Source organism: Python bivittatus, unplaced genomic scaffold (assembly GCF_059951505.1).
Source record: "Python bivittatus isolate LINGU-HERP-01145 unplaced genomic scaffold, Pbiv_v1 ctg000410_np1212, whole genome shotgun sequence".
Taxonomy (NCBI): domain Eukaryota; kingdom Metazoa; phylum Chordata; class Lepidosauria; order Squamata; family Pythonidae; genus Python; species Python bivittatus.
Genome location: NW_028277067.1, coordinates 6,858,703 through 6,876,588, shown reverse-complemented (window position 1 = coordinate 6,876,588; position 17,886 = coordinate 6,858,703). Strand labels below are relative to the sequence as shown.

General features: G+C 41.5%; 1 protein-coding gene across 1 annotated transcript; it reads left to right on the top strand.

The window, feature by feature from the left end:
• Positions 1-6,682: 6,682 nt before the first annotated feature.
• LOC103058948 (keratin, type I cytoskeletal 19) lies at positions 6,683-15,788 on the top strand. The gene is made up of 6 exons (XM_007433445.3): positions 6,683-7,240; positions 11,589-11,671; positions 11,998-12,154; positions 13,613-13,774; positions 13,917-14,042; positions 15,564-15,788. Exons 1-6 carry the CDS (start codon positions 6,776-6,778, stop codon positions 15,786-15,788), a joined length of 1,218 nt encoding a protein of 405 aa, XP_007433507.2. The 5' UTR covers positions 6,683-6,775.
• The last annotated feature ends 2,098 nt before the right edge of the window (positions 15,789-17,886 follow it).

Genomic DNA, 17,886 nt, shown 5'->3' with positions numbered 1-17,886 from the left:
ACCACTGTCCTTTGGAATCAGTTATTTACACTTTTGGCAAGAAAGTGCACTATTGTCTTTTAAATGAAATCATAGATGCTACGCTGTAATTATTTCTTCATTGTCTAATCTGCCACAATCCTTGTCTTCTAAATCAACTGTTCTTGCAAGATAGTTTCTAGACCAGTGTTTCTCAACCTTGGCAACTTTAGGACATCTGGGCTTCAACTCCCAGAATTCCCCAGCTGGCTGGAGAATTCTGGGAGTTGAAGCCCAGACGTCTTAAAGTTGCCAAGGTTGAGAAACACTGGTCTAGACAGTCTGAAATTTCTATGCATTTTAAATTTTATTCTAGTGATCACCTCTAAGACAAAAATAACAAAACAACAGGCCTCCCAGAAGACTGACAGGGAGTTTTATGGACTACTCAATCATGAAAGTTTCCATTAGCGTCAGTCAGTCAGTCAGTCAGTCAGTCAGTCAGTCAGTCAGTCAGTCAGTCAGTCAGTCAGTCAGTCAGTCAGTCAGTCAGTCAGTCAGTCTGTCTATCTATCTATCTATCTATCTATCTATCTATCTATCTATCTATCTATCTATCTATCTATCTATCTATCTATCTATCTATCTTATAGCCACCCACTCCAGTAGACTCTGGGCATTTTACAAAATACAAAAACAATGAAAACACTTAAAAACACAAAATACATAATAAGTCCAGTCCAAAACAATCCTAATAATAATAAACCACACCAGGGGCCCCATGAACGTTAACCCCTAGGCCGGAGACCAAAGCCAGGTCTTTTAGGGCTTTTCAAAACCCATCCAAATCTTGGGGGAGATGCTGTTCCAGAGGGCAGGGACCATGATAGAGAAGGCACACTTCCTCAGTCCCACAAGATGACCATGTTTAATAGAAGGGACCTGAAGTGATCCCACTCTGCTGAAACGTACCAGGTAGGCAGAAACAGTCAGGGGGTCCCTCAAATATCCAGGCCCTAAGCCTTATAGAGCTTTATAGGTAACAGCCAGCATCTTAAATTGCACCTGGAAGACAAGTGGCAACCAATGCAGCCCACGTAGCAGAGGTAACACATAGGCATATCAAGAAGTGCCCATTACTGCTTGTGCTGCTGCATTTGTACCAGTTGTAGCTTCTGGAGGTCTTCAGGGGCATCCAGGAGGGAACGTAGATGGCACACAAGATGAACCTGTGCAAAGACCCTCCTGACCATTGCTGCCACCTGCTCTTCGAGCAATAGTTATGAGTAAAGAAGGACCCCCCAAGTTGCGCACAAGTCTTGAATGGGGAAGTATAGCCCCATCCAGGACCAATGATGGAAATATCCCTGGCCCTGGGAGATTAAACAGCCACAACCACTCAGTCTTGAACTGAAGTCTGTTTCGCCCCATCTCAACCCAAACAGCCTCCAGACACTGGGTCAGTAGATAAACAGCTTTACCTGCGCAGCCCAGGGTTGAGACATAAAACTGCATATCATCAGTATACTGATGATACCGAACTCCGAATCACAGATGACCTCACCCAGTGGTTTCATTTAGATGTTAAGCAGGAGAAGGGAGAGCATCGAGCCCTGAGGCACCCCACAACTTTTTAAAGTTAAGATGAATTTATTTCCCTCAGATCTTCACATTCCTCTGATATAATATCACTCCCAACGCTTGCCTACTCAGAACTAAGCTCCTACATCAGAGAGTTCATTCCCAGATAAATAGGTATAGGATTAAAGCCAGACCTGCTACATTCTCAGCCTATTATATTTGCAGCCAGTTTATGAGAAGGACAATGCGCCTGTTGTGTTACTGTATCACATTTTACATGTCTGAGATGAATGCCAGTATCCCGAGATCCATGAGACAATCTGTGAAAAGCATAATAAAACTGCCTGGCTCCAAATAGCCTGGCCAGTTTTCAAAGTGCCTCCATTGGCATAAACGTTCAAATGCCCAAAATGTGCACTAATGGATTGAAGAAGAGATAATAACCAGTAGTAGTTTAAAAGAGAATATTTGCCTTGTAATTCTGAGTATGCAGAAGTTCCTATAGAATTCAGTCTCTGTAGATTTCTATAATATTATTATATGGATAATATACAATTGGATTCACAAAGACTGGCGGAAACTTAATAATTCAAGTCCTAACCAAGGACCTAATTAAGGTAGCATCTGAGGATACAGACAGTTCCAAGCAGGATATTTTTTTTTGTAAAATTCGGGTGTTCCGGTCTGATAAATTCAAAATTTCCAAATATCGAGGGAGTTCTTTAAGTATTGCTCTAAGGGCTCCAATCATGATTGGTATAACAGCAGATTTCTTTTTCCATAAGAGTTCAATTTTGATCTGCAAGTCCCAATATTTTGTAATTTTTTCCGATTGCTTTTCCTCAATCCTAACATCACCCGGTATAGCAACATCAATAACAATAGCAATAACAATCAATAACAACATTGTTGTTGTTGGTTGCACAGTCAGCCAGATGTTAACACTAGATCTGGCATTTTTATCCACCTATTGAATCCTTCCCAAGGACCTGGGATAGGCAGATGTTGTTTGATGGTGTTAAAGGTATTGTCGCAGGATGTAAACTATTCCAAGTAAAGCTGCCTTTTGCAATTGACTAATGGTGGTTTTGTCAATGCCGAGGGCCTTCAAGTGGTAATCTTAATGTTTTGGGATTGCACCTAAGGTGCCTATTATTATTGGTACTATTATTATTATTATTATTTGGGTAATCTACAATTAGATTCACAAAGACTGGTGAAAATTTAATAATTCAAGTCCAAACCAAGGTCCTAAGAGTTATTAAGGTAGCGTCTGGGGATATTATTACTATTACTATATAGCATTTATCCCACTGGATTTATCAAGAGCATTTGTAAATGACTGCTGATAGTCCCTGTGGGCTAGTAGTCATGACAATTATATATTAATTCTAAGATGCGAGGCAAAATGCCACTGAACTGAAGTTATGGGGAACACCAGAGGAGATATCTGTTTCAGCTTTTTGCTTGTGGACTTCCCAGAGAGATCAGTTTGATCCTTGTGAGAAGCAGGATGCTGGACAGATCTTCAGTGTAACCCAGAAGAGTTTCACTTAGAGAGTGCAACTATTTGGGAATGAGAACAACACCTACGTATTCCATTCTTCCCTCAGACCACTGAGCCCTAAACCGGTGGTCTTCAAATCTGATGGAATAGAATTCCCAGTCACTTTCCTACTTTAGGTTATTGAAATAGTGGCTTTGCCCAGATGATCTTTTAAAAGACTTTTCCAACAGGATGATTCTGTTATTTGATCAAGGAATAGGTTACAGTACGAGTAAAAGAAAGCTGGTGTAACCAGCTGGACAGGTCTATCCTGGTCAATCTATTGTTAAGCAAAAAGCGGAATGAGGCTCTTCACTGCACCTTCCCCTAAGGTATGTGTTGATTCAGCCCATGATAAAGTACGAGATTTCTGAGGAAATGTAGTTCAGGTCAAATTGAGAATAAGATCATGCCGAAGTCAGGGAACCAGATGGAACTTAAGAAGCCTTCATGGGCTACAAGAATAGCCCATCCCTGTCCAAAAATGGACAAAAATGAATTGGTGATTTCTGAGTTTGCTGCTTAAAAAGGGTTGAATATGGGAAGAAGGGAACTATATAATGTAATGTTAAAGGGGGAGAAATGGTAAAAATGTGTAACTGCTGCAAAGAAGATTGGAAGCTGCTTCCTTAACTTTCTTTATCTTTTTCTTTACCTGTATTGTTTCTAGCACTTTCTTTTTTTCTCTTGTTCTACTTTCTTTTTATATATTTTTGTCATTTATCTTTTAATTATGTAAAATCTTTCAATAAAAATTATACCAAAAGAAGAAAGAAGACGAAAGAAAGAAAGAAAGAAAGAAAGAGAGAGAGAGAGAGAGAAGGAAAGAAAAGAGTCTATCCCACCCCAGTTAGAAAATAAAGGGGAAACATATCTGTTAGAAGGATTAAAACTGCAAACATCTGCCTATGTGTATTCTGTACACATGTTTAAATAAAGCATATATTGCAAATATGCCATAAGCCTCCAGGAGCCTCCTTAAGAAACACCCCAAATAGGACTCCAAAGGTTTGTGCAGAAGCTTCTTCATGTGTGCTTCTAGCCAGCAGTAAAAATGAAGCTTATACACACAAGACAGCCCTTGAAGCAGGCCTTTTGATGGTAATCCATAGTTGTCATGACATACATCTGGCCCTTTCATTGCTGTGATCCTGGGAAACCATTTATGCTGAGTTTCTTAATGAACAGTCCTTCACTGTTTCATATTACTATTGATTTAAAAGCATTGTGCTCTTTGAATGCCCTGTGTGTGCAGGGCTTGTCCCCTGGGAGTGAAGGGGGGTGGGGGGTGACTTGACAACAGGCCTTCTTAGTGGCTGTCCCCAACTTTTGGAACATCAGGTCTCCTGAGGAAAAGTATACCCCCAGCCTCTTGGCCTTCAAGAGGGCCTTGGGAATTTTTCGTTTTACACTGTAGACTGTCTGCTGCTAGAGCTGCCTTAGTTAAATTAGAATTCAGTGTTTCTCAACCTTGACAACTTCAAGCTGTGTGGACTTCAATTCCCAGAATTCCCCAGCCAGCATGCTGGCTAGGGAATTCTGGGAGTTGAAGTCCACACAGCTTACAGTGGCCAAGGCTGACAAACAGTAGGTTAGATCAGTTGATTGGTGTTCTGAATTACTGTTATTAGCCTCAGTATAAATCACTTTTATACTGGCTTAATGGGAAATGTAGGGTCACACAAGCTTGGGGAACCGGACCTGTACCGTTCTAGAGGAGCAGTTGCATGGATATGTCTTGCTAGAAAATAAATTCAAATTCTCTTCACTGAATAGTTTAAAGCACTCTGGTGGTAGAATGACTACCTACTTTATTTATTTATTTGTCACATTTATATAGCTGCCCATCTCACACAAAGTGACTCTGGCGACTTTCATACAAGGCAAGCGGAGAAATGCCCATGGGTTCCCCCCCCCCCCAGGCTCTGGAAAATGTAGGCTAACAATTATCTGTTATATGAAAGAAAACCTTTATTGTAGGGCACAGCTTTCCCTATACAGTAGTCCTCATTTAGTGACCACAACTGGGACTGGCAACTTGGTTGTTAAGTGAAACAGTTGCTAAGTGAAATCATGACTGTGCTTATCATCTTACAGGTAGTCCCTGGATTAAGAACACCTGGTTTAAGGATGACCCATAGTTAAGAATGGAGCCTTTTGTAGCAAAATTTGAGTTGAATGCACAATGATTTGAGTTAAATGCACGATGGTTCAAGTTAATTACACAATACTACTTATACAGTATTATACAATAATACTGTTCCAGCTGACATACAAATTCAACTTAAGGACAGACCTTGGGAATTCTTAAACTGGGGACTACTTGCACTTCAGCTTTTGTTTGCTTTACAGACCTGTGAGGGTCGTAAATGCAAGGATTGGTGGGAAAGTTACCTTTTTCATCATCATCGTAACTGCAAACAGTCACTAAATGAGTCTATGGCTAAACGAGCACTGTCCGTACTGGGTTCATCCAGAAATATCAGACTACAACTCCCATCACTCAGAGCCATTCACAGCAATTGAAGATCAAGTACATTCCCTTACACATGGGTGCTGGCAGATGAGAGAGTTCAAACTGGGTTCATATCACAGGATGACACATCTTTAAACACAAAGCTGGCCAGAACATTTGCTGTGACCAAGCAGCCTCCCCTTTCTTGGGGCTTTTGGTATATGGTGAATCCCATTTTCAAAATGCCAGATCAACTTGGATGTTGGCTACCGAGCAGCTTCAGCCTAGATTCCCACTTTTTCTCTACACCAACATACTGTAAGAGCAAACATGTCCTATCCCATGGTGCACATTCTGTGGCTTGAATTCCACCATTAAGTGCAACACAGAACAAATCATAAGGGATGGCTATGCATGAAAATGCTCATCCACGTGAGGAAATATCCTCAAGAATTTCTTGATTCCTATGCAAAAAAGAAACCTGTGTATGCTAGGGTTCCCCTCCCAGCTAAAACACTCTTAAGATATTAAGAATTATAAATGAGAGTTATACGTGTGATTAGAGTCAGCCTTTTACCTTCTTCTTTCAAAGGGATCTGTTTTTGTAGCAGTTAAGAGCAACTGAAATATTCTGAGTATATCCGCAGCCCTTTAACAAGACGAATGTTACTTGGGGCAGGGGGAGAGCAAGAGTCTTTTAGCAGCCACCCTGGTCTCAGTTTCACTGGAATGTCTTACCTGCTTCAACTGCTGGATTTCTGCTCCAAGTTGTTTCCCTCCCCCCTCCCCTTTCACAAAGGAACCAGTGTGTGTCAGGACAGGTGTGTGTGCTCAAGGTTTTAGCTGCAGCTTAAGTAAATGATCACCTAGCATTACCAATGTCTTGTTTTTGAGCAGAAAGCCACCTACTGTGAATCACAACTATTGTTCTAAAAAGGAAGGAGGGGGACACATTGTTAGACAAGGGGAGGGGAGGAAAATATTTCTAAGCAAATATTTGGAAAAGAAACAGCCCATTTCTTTAGGACTGACCAATGAGGAGAATTTGTGTGCTGACAAAGGGTTTGGGGCTGGTCGGTTCCAGAGGGCTCACATATCAGCAGGTTGGACAGACAACTCCCACAGCAGTACAGAATAAAAGAGGCAGGGAGGGGGAGAAGTACTCATATTGTTGTCTCCAGAGCACAAAGTGTGTCACTTGGCTGTCAGGAGCTGGTCTGTGACATCCCTTCACCATGACCTCTTACAGCTTTAGGCAATCCTCCTCCACCATAGGTGGTGGCGGTTTTGGTGGTTCCTCCTTCAGAGCTCCAAGCATCCATGGGGGATCTGGTGGCCATGGTATCTCTGTCTCTTCTGCTAGACTTGTCTCTTCTGGGATTGGAGGAGGCCTAAGTGGTGGCTATGGTGGTGGTTTTAGCTATGGCGGTGGTGGCTATAGTGGAGGCTTTGGAAGTGGAGCTGGAAGTGGCTTTGGTGGGAACCTAAGTGTCAATGATGGCCTCCTTTCGGGAAATGAAAAGATAACTATGCAGAACTTGAATGACCGCCTGGCAAACTACCTGGATAAGGTGCATGCCCTGGAGGAGGCGAACACTGAACTAGAGGTTAAAATTCGAGAGTGGTACCAGAAACAGGGACCGAGTCCAACCCGTGATTACAGCCCATATCACAAGACAATTGAAGACCTCCGAGACAAGGTAGGACTTCAGACTTGGGGAAATTGAATCCTGAGGGATCTTTTAATGTTTCAGCATCTTGTGAAAAGTCTTTTGATTGTGCTATGTAGGTTCTAGCAATGACAGTTTCTGGATAGCCACTGGCTGTTATAAAAAGGTTTCTCTGTCATTGGATTAATGCTATGCAAATTTTGCTTTGTCCATCTTGGATTATGACTTTATATGTTGTGCAAACTCTGCCACTTGTAGCTGATACAAAGAATAATGTTTAAAGAAACCATGACTTAGCACAAAGTGTAAACCTAGTCTTTTTCTGAAGCTCCTAAAATGGGCAGGGGGGTGTGGCCCTGCAGAGAGAACTAAATTGCAGCTTCCAGCATACCTCACCATTGACCATGCTGGTTGAGAGTTCTAGATCAGCTACTAACACCCCCAGATTCCCCATACCTGCCCTTGTTCAACCCTTAAGTTCAACTCCTGAGCCTTTTTTTGGCTTGCAATGTGAAAATTGTGAGATAGGCAATCTTTTGAAGATTTAGCTGCTCTGCCAGTGTTTAAAAACACAGAAGTATTATTACAGACAAAGAAGTTATTCTCATATGGCCCAGTGGGATTAATCTGACAAGCCCAAATTCAAGTAACTCTCAGGTGAGAACTGATCAGCTTGTTTTAATAAATTCCTAGCACTCGCTGTTCCCATTTGTGAAGTGGGTGTAACAGCAACTTACCTTGAAACATTGGACACCGTTGGCAAAAACTTTCTGTTCACTGGAAAGCATCAATTTCAGTCAGGGGGGCATTCAAGTTCCTGTATGTCATTTTTATTATATTTAAGAAGGGTCTAAGAACTGTCTGTTTTACCAGACTGCAGACAAAAATGGCTGTCTGTGTACAGCATAGTTATGGCATAGTTCACATTAAAGAAACCATATAAAGGTAATGTGATTATGTATATAAGACAGGAATCAAAATCAGATCTTTATAGCATAGACAGATTTTTATGGCATAGATTAGCTGCACCTGTGTCAATCAGGATGTCATACAGAGCATTAATTATGCAATGATCGATTGATTGAATAATGCTCAATAATTAATTAAACAATAATCTGCATAAGGCAGATATATCTCATGTAGCTACAAGGTCTTGCATTTTCCAAACTTAGATCCATGTGCAGCTGAGAATTAAGGTATCTCCAGATTCTTGAGTTAGCAGCTGGTCTCAGCTATTAGCACCACTCTCATGTTAGCTAGATGCTGGACTGCCACATTTTCTAAGATGTTCCTTACTACCACTACATGTTAGCACAATTTCTCTTCCTCATTACTGCTGCAGGGAAATAATCATTGTGTGTTCTTTAAGTCCTCTAATGCTTGCGTGCTGAGAAGATGATGGGATTGAAATGCACTCCTGAAGAACTCTGTTGATACTTGCATGTCACCTTGTGTACATTGGATTGGATGGAATCCAAGTCATGCTTAGAGTCCCAATGAACCAATGGGATATAATTAACATCATTCCTTTTCCTTTGAAGTCTATTTTAAGATTGTTTAGATTTGGAGCCCAGGCATGCTAGTTTGTCTGTTCCTGGCATTTGTCTCCAGCCATGGACTAACTCATATTCTGCTCCATGGGCATAATTTTATACCCAAATTGTGTGCTGCTATCAGCTCAAGGCCACACCAACTTCAAAGCATGTAATATGACATCTCCCAATAACAACTTGTCCAATAGATTGCCCAAAAATTCCATCTTTCCACACTCTAGGTAGTTCCCTCCCCAACACACATACACAGTGCTAGCTTGCTCCTAGTACTAGGAAGTTACTTATATGTCTCCAGGTAATAGGAGTGCCATCAGTTTTGTTTTACAGGGGACAGCATTCTATTTGAAGGGACAAAGGATAGCCCTCTTCTTGTGGGTATCCTGTTTGAAAGATTGTCCAAGGACAATCCTTTATTTGAAGGGTATTGCTAATACAAGCCCACTTTAAACATTAAAAGAATAGTCTATGAAGAGAAAAAAGAGGCCTTGAAGTTGTACACTAACAGTGATCATCTAGACAACAGAAAGCAGGGGCATCCCCAGGGGGAAAGTCAGTAAAGTCAGGATGATTGTTTCGATCACATGGTGGTGGATCATCTCTCGATTTTTTTGACTCTTCCTTTAGGATGTCCTGGCAGGAAGTACACAAGTCACCTGGTCTCAGTCTTCTCCATTTCAGCAAGATGTCTCCTATGTCTATTTAAATTATATGAATTATTACTAAATGTGTATCTGTACTTGTGCAATGAGTTTGCCATTTTTTTCCTATTTTGCAGTGATGCATAAAGCCCCCATTCTGGAAAACAGAGTGCAAATATTCTCCTTTAGAACCCTTTGAGAAAAAGATCTTTGAAGCTCCTCCCTTCCCTCATTGTCTTAATATTCCCAAAGGCCTCCTGTATATCTTGAATTAGAATCTGAGTAAGGGCTTCCTGTTCAACAGTCAGTTTAACTTCCACAGCACTGTTTTGGCTTTGTTTCAGTAACTACTATTTGTTAAAGAGGAAAAGGAAGACAAGAAACTAATAATTATTAAGTAAACTATTTTTTTTTCTACATACATAGAATCAAAGTTTATTTTGTGACAGCAGAGTCACTAAAACACCAGTTTGTTTGGAAAGGAACACACACATATACACCCTAAAAGTACAGAGAGTAAAAGAAAAACAAACAGTTATTATAAAGGAATTGGTACCAGCCTACCAGTTCATGACTAACATCTTTCAAGTTAGCTGTTAGTTTTAAAGAGCCTGGCAGGTTGAAGCTCAGCCCAAAAGGAAGTTAGCAGGTGAAGTGCAGAGCCAGGCCAAAACTTACCTGTTACAGGTAGAGTTGGATAGAATCTGGTGCAACATGGGTAGCAGAATCTCAAACATGAATGTTTTGCAAAAGTTGACATTGAGTATGGTACAGCAGGGGACGCGGTGGCACAGTGGCTTAATGACACTGAAAGTTGCCGGCCAGAAATGGTCGACACTTCAGCGGTTCGAGCCCAGCTCCGCGCAGCAGAGTGAGCTCCTGCTTCCTCCCCAGCTCCTGCCAAGCCAGCAGCTCGAAAATTTACGTGAGTAGAGAAATGGGGACTCTCACCCCGGTGGGAGGAAAATTGCTGGCGGCGCTTGCATGGGAGACGGGACCAAGTTGCCGGTAACACGGAAGCCGCGCACGCCCGAAAAAGGCGCGAAGCAACAGAAACCCCACCTCCTGAGCTCGCCAGCTGGGCTCTGCTCTAGGAAGGAGGCAAGGGCAAACCACTTCCGAAATACCTTGCCTTGAAAACTGCAGGGACTCGTCCAGGCAGTCGCCGCAGAATCGGTCACGACTGAATGCGGATAAAAAAAAAATGGTACAGCAGTTAAAGTGCTGGACTAGGACCAGAAATTCAGGTCCCAGGTGCCCTTGGTCAGTCACTCTCTCTCAGCAAAAGTTATCTGACATGGTTTTTGTGGCAATAAAATGGAGATTCCCATGTAAGCTGCCTTGGACTCCTGGGGGAAAGGTGGGATTAGAAATCCAACAAACATATATATGTATATAAAAGAAAACATATCTGAAGTGGTGCTATGTCATTGTCTGGGTGATATTCTTAATCTTATACCTGCTGCTACTTGAAGTTAATCACATGAGATGGGTTTGTCTGTTTAATATCTAGACAGCAGCTTCAAAGTAGCAGCTTTTTTTATCATCCATTCTTCTTTTAATGTTTGATCTTTGTTATCCTGGATTTACACTGTAGCTTTTTAAAAAGTCTCTTTGCAAGGAGCAAGTGATAATCATGTCTTCATGCCACCTGACAGCCTGTGAGGCTCTGATGAGAGCTTATGGTGAATTTTTCAGGTGATCAATTTGTTATCTGCATAGTCCAGTCAAACCAGTAGATAGCACCTGTTTGACTTGTACAACTGGTAGAGCTTGTATTAGACTAATGGACAGTGTAAGGTGAGTCCTATGATTGTATTATGGCAAAACCAGCCATATTTAGTCATAAAATACATCCTTGCAAATAATGGGATTTAAATGAACTTTACCCCCACTGATTCCAAAGGAACTATTCTCAATACTGAATCCAATCTAGTATGGATCAAAGTTGTTTCAGGTGAACAGCTGAATCACCTTTCCTAAGATACAACATGGATTTTCTTTAGAAAAAAAATCCATTCACTCCAAGAAGCCTAAAAATGATGCCCATGCTAACTCAGTTCATGACTACCATCTTTCAATAGACTATAGACTGTGTGCGCATGGAGCTCAAAGTAGTTTTAAAAAAAGGATGTGCTATGACCAAAAGCGACTCACTCCAACTGTGTGTTCCTTCTTGTCTTGCAGATCCTGACTGCAACAATTGAAAATAACAAAATCATCCTGCAGATTGACAATGCCAGGTTGGCTGCTGATGACTTTAAAACCAAGTAAGTAAATCTTTCATGGGCAGGAAAATGGGGGAAAATGTATATGTAACTATTTGCAAATTATGGAAGGGAGTAGAAGAAGGAATCTAAAAGGAATCTATGCATGGGTGATCTCTTGCATAGCTCTGTTACTTGTTAAAAAGGAAGTGGTCACATAAATAACATAATGCCAGTCTTCTGTATCCAGATATCTTTATTCCCTCCCTATCAACCAGCCTAACACTGTAAACATTTCTACATTAGGAAATGCGTCAACAAACTTAAACAGAATCAGTGATGATTTTTTAAACAATGCCTAAGAAAAATTGTGGTCTTTCTTTAACCAGGTTTGAGACTGAGCAAGCCCTGCGCATGAGTGTGGAAGCTGATATTAATGGCCTTCGCCGAGTCTTAGATGAGCTGACCTTGGCTAGAACTGACCTGGAGATGCAGATTGAAAGCCTGAAAGAAGAACTGGCCTATCTTAAGAAGAACCATGAGGAGGTAAAGAAAGACCCAACCATTACCTGGGCTGGAATCTCACTTTGCCATGATTAAAATAGAAACATTTACAAACAATGGGATTGAAATTGGATGTTACTAACTTAAATTCTATTAATGTAAATCGGTCTTTTTTAGGTATGACTTACAAGCATTATGCAGCCTCCTTTCTATGTACAAAAGCTAACTGCACTAAGGGTTGAATCTTCAGTGCTGATTGACAACATGCTGCACTGAATCTGAAGTCAGCAGAAAATCTTAGCTTTCTCTGTCAATACCTTTCTGCCACCATCTTCCATCTTACCTAATGGTAGAGTGGTGCCTACAGCAGGGTTCCTCAACCTCAGCAACTTTAAGATGGGTGGACTTCAACTCCCAGAATTCCCCAGCCAGCCTGGCTGGGGAATTCTGGGAGTTGAAGTCCACCCATCTTAAAGTTGCTGAGGTTGAGAAACCCTGCCCTACAGGATTCAATCAAATGTTCAGAATTAAATCATTCTACAGGCTTATGCATACAGAATGCCTTACAGAATATGATAGCTTCAATTTCTCAGCTATTAAAGAGATAGGAGAAATCATTTCTGCAGGATGAATTTGAGCACACCATACTTCCATTTAAGTAATTCAGTATAGAGCTGTAGATTCCCTGGGGTTGATTTTTTTCTTAGAAATTAGTTCTCAAAGGGTAACCAGACTCATGCTTTCTATCGCCTTGGAAAAGTGACAGGAGGAAACTGCAGTCCTCCAGATGTTCTTGGACTCCAATTCCAGTCAGACCCAGCCACCAAAGCTGATAGTCAGGAATGATGGGAGTTTTAGTCCAATACCAGAGCACTGCATGCCTTTTGGATTCAGCTATTAGGGTTGCTGCTCATTATTGGCTATGGAGGTATATATGGTGAGAGGAGAAGTTAAGCTTTTCCTTCTCTTTCTCTTACTGGGGTCATTAACACACTTGGTAGGAGACATGATGATCTTTAATTTTGCTGTGTTCTTGCTGCTGCTCCCTGTATTCCTGCTACTTAAAGGTAAGGAAAAAGAAGAATACATTGGAGCTTTCTCCATCAATACCTTTCTGTCACCATCTTCCTTGTCATCTAGACAAGAATTTTATACCCTCTCTCAAACAATGGAGGGAATCATCACAGGAAGCTCTGGATGTCAACTAAAGACGGTGCCAGCATATCCACAAAGGATAGAGAGAGAGAGAGCAAAGCAGCTTTTGAGGACTGGGAAGGTCCAGTGAGAAAGAAGAATAATTTTTCAGAGGCCTTTCATACTGACCTGAGTTCTTTGGATGCTTTTGATAAAAAAAGCAAACTCAGACTGTGTCTGAGTTAATCCTAACTGGCCTGTGGGTAGCTCACCTATTTCTGCAAATGAAGGGGAAGTTAAATGCAGTTGATTGCTGCTGTGCAAACAGGTCCCCAGTTAATGCTTGGACTTTATCTCATTTTAAAGGAAATGAGTGCTCTCTCCGGGCAACTGGGTGGCCAAGTGAGTGTTGAAGTTGACTCTGCCCCAGGCATTGATCTCACCAAGATCCTGGCTGACATGAGAGACCAGTATGAACTGCTGGCTGAGAAGAACCGGAGGGATGCCGAGGCATGGTTTACGAGCAAGGTGAGATGGAGAAATGGGGAGAGAATGAAATGGGGCAGGGGGAGCATTCAAGAAAGCAACTCAGGAAGAGAAATTGGGCTGGTATGGTTCCCCAAATCAGGATCTGACTTACAAATGTCATCTCCCCTTTAAAAATATACAGACTGAAGAACTGAATAAAGAGGTCGCCGTCAATACTGAACAGCTTCAGACCAGCAAGACAGAGATTACGGATTTGAGAAGGACTCTCCAGGGCTTGGAGATAGAGCTGCAGTCCCAGCTCAGCATGGTACCTGGATCAGTGGGGGCGGATGAATTCCAATGTCTGAATCCTGAAATAAGTAACTTGATCTGATCTCTTGAGCAATGCACGTATATGTGTATGTGCACCCGCATGTGTGGACTGCACATGGATATCAACCAAATGCTTTGAGAGTTTCCTGTCATCTCCAATAGAACTGAGGAGGCATTACTAGTCAAATGCAGGATTCATCATTCTATGAAGCCATTATTTCTTTAAGCACAGCTTACTGAATGAACACAATAGGTTGGATCCATAACACACTAAACTGTAAATGTAGTATACAAATGACAGAAGCTGGAATCAACATGCTATACAATAAATAAGAAAATGGCATTAAGGCTGAAAGCATGTGTGAACCCAGCCGGTATTGGAAAACAAAAACTGCACTTTATAAAGCAGCTTCCTATGTTTCTATACGGTTGTTTCTCAACCTTGGCAACTTTAAGATGTGTGGACTTCAACTCCCAGAATTCCCTAGCTAGCAAGCTGGCTGGGGAATTCTGGGAGTTGAAGTCCACATATCTTAAAGTTGCCAAGGTTAAGAAACACTGCTCTATATCAATGCTAAGCAACCCAACTACATCAGAGCCCAGAGAACAGTATTTACAGCCTGCATGATACTTATGGCTTGGGGCTGGCAATGACATAGAAAACTTGTGGAAAAACAACTAGTGACTGTGGAGTATGAAATAGCTGGTATATATTAAATGATCATACCAATCTAATTCTAAGTGTTCCACCAGTGCTTCTAAAAGATGCTGAATCAGATTTCAGCAATTCTCTAACCTACTGGACTTTTACTGCTCAGTACAGTTAGCCAAATACAGTGGTACCTCGGGTCACGAACGCTTCTGTTCACGACCAATTCGGGTCATGAACAGCTCCGTTCGCAAAATTTTGCCTCCGTTCACGAACGCTGGATCGGGTGATGAACAGGATCCGCGGCCATTTTCCCTCCCGTGACACGTGGTCATGGCTTCCTGTAGGGAGGGGGACTCTCCCTCCAAGCAATAACCGCCTCCCCACCCGCCTTCCTGTCCTCCACGCCAGAAGTCACGTCGAGCAAGGTTAGCGTTCTCTCTCTTCGTGCTGTACTTTGTGTCATATTTTTGTGGTTTTAAAAAAAAAAACATATGGTTCAGAACGGATTAACCATAATTACATTGAACCTTATGGGGAAATTTGATTCGGGACACGACCAAAATCGGTTGGCGACCAAATTCGGAGGGGTCAGAATGGATTAACCGTATTTACATTGAACCTTATGGGGAAATTTGATTAGGGTTGCGACCAACTCGGGTCACGACCAGAGTCGCGGAATGAATTAAGTTCGTGAACCGAGGTACCACTGTATAACTATTACCATTTTACACCTAACTTCTCTTCCCTAAGCTTATCTTGCCCCAGTTTTCATAGCTACATTTGACATTTCTTTCAAACTGATGCCACAGATTTTTTTCAGAAAGCGTTGAACTTCTGTTCTCACCAGTGCGTTCTCCTTCTCAGAAAGCTGCCCTGGAAGGCACTTTGGCAGACACAGAAGCTCGCTATGGCACCCAGCTGTGCCAGATCCAAGGCCTGATCAGCAACATAGAAGCCCAGCTGTTTGATGTCCGAGCTGACATGGAACGGCAGAACAATGACTATAAGATGTTGATGGACATCAAGTCCCGTCTGGAGCAAGAGATTGAGACCTATCGCCAGCTCTTGGACGGCCAGGACTTCAAGTAAGTTGCTTTTAAATGCAAATGATTTTAGTATTGGTGGCTTTAAGCATCTTGATTTTATATTTATCATGTCTGTCTGTCTGGATACCACATATGTTGCTCTGTATCTGTGTAGTTAGTTGCCTTGAGCAATCTGCTGAACGGAAAGGTAGATTATAAATTGAATAAATAAACAAATGAAGGTCTAATGTCCAAAGACAACATCTCTGTCAGCCAAGTCCAAAGCAACGGGGATCTTTTGAAAAATTCTATTTCCTGGTGATATCTGGATGATCTTACTAGGAGAAACCACATTAGTGTTAAGTAACTATAAACTGACTTTGCATCTGACTAAGCTTAAGGCCCTATTTTGTGCTGTAAATCTGAGAAACTGGTTTTTGTGTAAAATAGGGTGGGGAACTGGGCCTCCAAATGCTGCTGAACTACAACCCTCAGCTTCCCTCATCAGGTCACTTACTGAGTAGAATTACTAGAAGCTATAATTCAATCACAACTAGAGATCTACAGATTCTTCATCCAATGTAAAACAAGGTTTTAAATTTGAGATAAACCAGTGTATAGGACAATATGTCAGAATTCCCAATGTCTTTTTTTTGCTTTTGTTGCTGAGTTAGCTGTAATTTACAAAAACCTTTAGCCATTACTACTTCAGAAAAGAAACAAAAGCAAAAACAGAATATAAATAATGCAAGGAGTTGTCCCATAGGGCTAGGGCTACCGGATCTAGACTGCAACGATACAGAGTACCAGCAGATGGCAGCAAAGAGCTGGAGTTTCTTTGCTGCTATCTAGTGGTCATTCTGAGTTTTGCAAACCAGGCCTGATAGGCCTACGTGCAGGTATTTTAAAGAAATAATTCTCTTTCCATTGGACTTTCTATTGTGATCAAATAGTTTAATCATGCTTACCCCTGAGTTAGGAGAGACAGAAGTTTGTCCCAGGCCAACTAGCATAGTTTCTCAAGTAAGGCATTGATCTGGTATATATCTCCTCCAAACCCCTTGTTCTATCCATTTCATCACATAGTCGCAATAGTTCACATATTAATTATAAACCTTTCCTTTTATGTAGGGCCTCCAACTGCACAAAGATTTCTCTCCAAATTTTATTGCAGTGGTCACTTTATCCAAGCAGCTATAGGAGACTGCAATTTGAACGAAATATTGATGCAGCTGGATGATGTAGACTTTGGTCTCTCCCTGGTGGCTGTTTTTTCATAATTACTTCCAGTTGGAAAAGATACACATACCTGTATCTTTCCCCCTTGCCCCCCCCCGGAAAAGAAAAAAAAAAGCAGCTATATTGAAATGGGATGGAGAGATAAGTAATTCTCTTCCACCAGTCCTTCATCTGGTAAAAATTATGCTGGCATAAAGTGTGCTGGCCAATATCTGATCCCTGTTTTGCTAAAATAATGAGGCTGGCAAATGGTGCTGTCCTTATTACATATTAGATATTGCATATGTAAATATGTAATATAACATATGTAAATGTGTAATATTACATATTACATTATTACATATTGCAAACCAAATTAAGGAAAGGGACTGGTAGATTCCTCTGGCTTTGTTTCTCTTCCCACCAAGCATTGGGAAACAATGACCAAGCACTCTCCCTAATATGGGATGGAGCAGGATAGGGTCAGTTTAGAACAGTGTTTCTCAAACTTGGCAGCTTTAAGATGTGTGGACTTCAACTCCCAGAATTCCCCAGCCAGCATGGCTGGCTGGGGAATTCTGGGAGCTGAAGTCTACACATCTTAAAGTTGCCAAGTTTGAGAAACACTGCTTTAGAAGGATGCATCGAATGCTGGGTTTACCACCAGTCAAGTTGCTCAATCTACAGATTGCAGGCAATGGGGGGGGGGGGAGGATTAATTGTGGGGGGAGGAATACCTCCTGATTCTCTTCACAACCCTTTCTTTGGGCCTGCTTCCTGTCAGTCAGGCTAATTCTGAACAGGTTTTTTTTTTGTTTTTTTTTAAAAAAACACGATCCTTTAAGCTGTTCTTAAACCTTTAATACTTAAACTGACAAAGATGACATGTTCTCTTCAACTTGCTTTTGAAAAACAGCCCCAGTCAGCTGGGTTAGTGTTACTTG

Coding starts and splice junctions, on each gene's coding strand:
- LOC103058948 (XM_007433445.3), top strand. CDS start 6,776: ATGACCTCTTACAGCTTTAGGCAATCCTCCTCCACCATAGGTGGTGGC. Junction 7,241..11,588: donor TTGAAGACCTCCGAGACAAG/GTAGGACTTCAG, acceptor CTTGTCTTGCAG/ATCCTGACTGCAACAATTGA. Junction 11,672..11,997: donor GCTGATGACTTTAAAACCAA/GTAAGTAAATCT, acceptor TTCTTTAACCAG/GTTTGAGACTGAGCAAGCCC.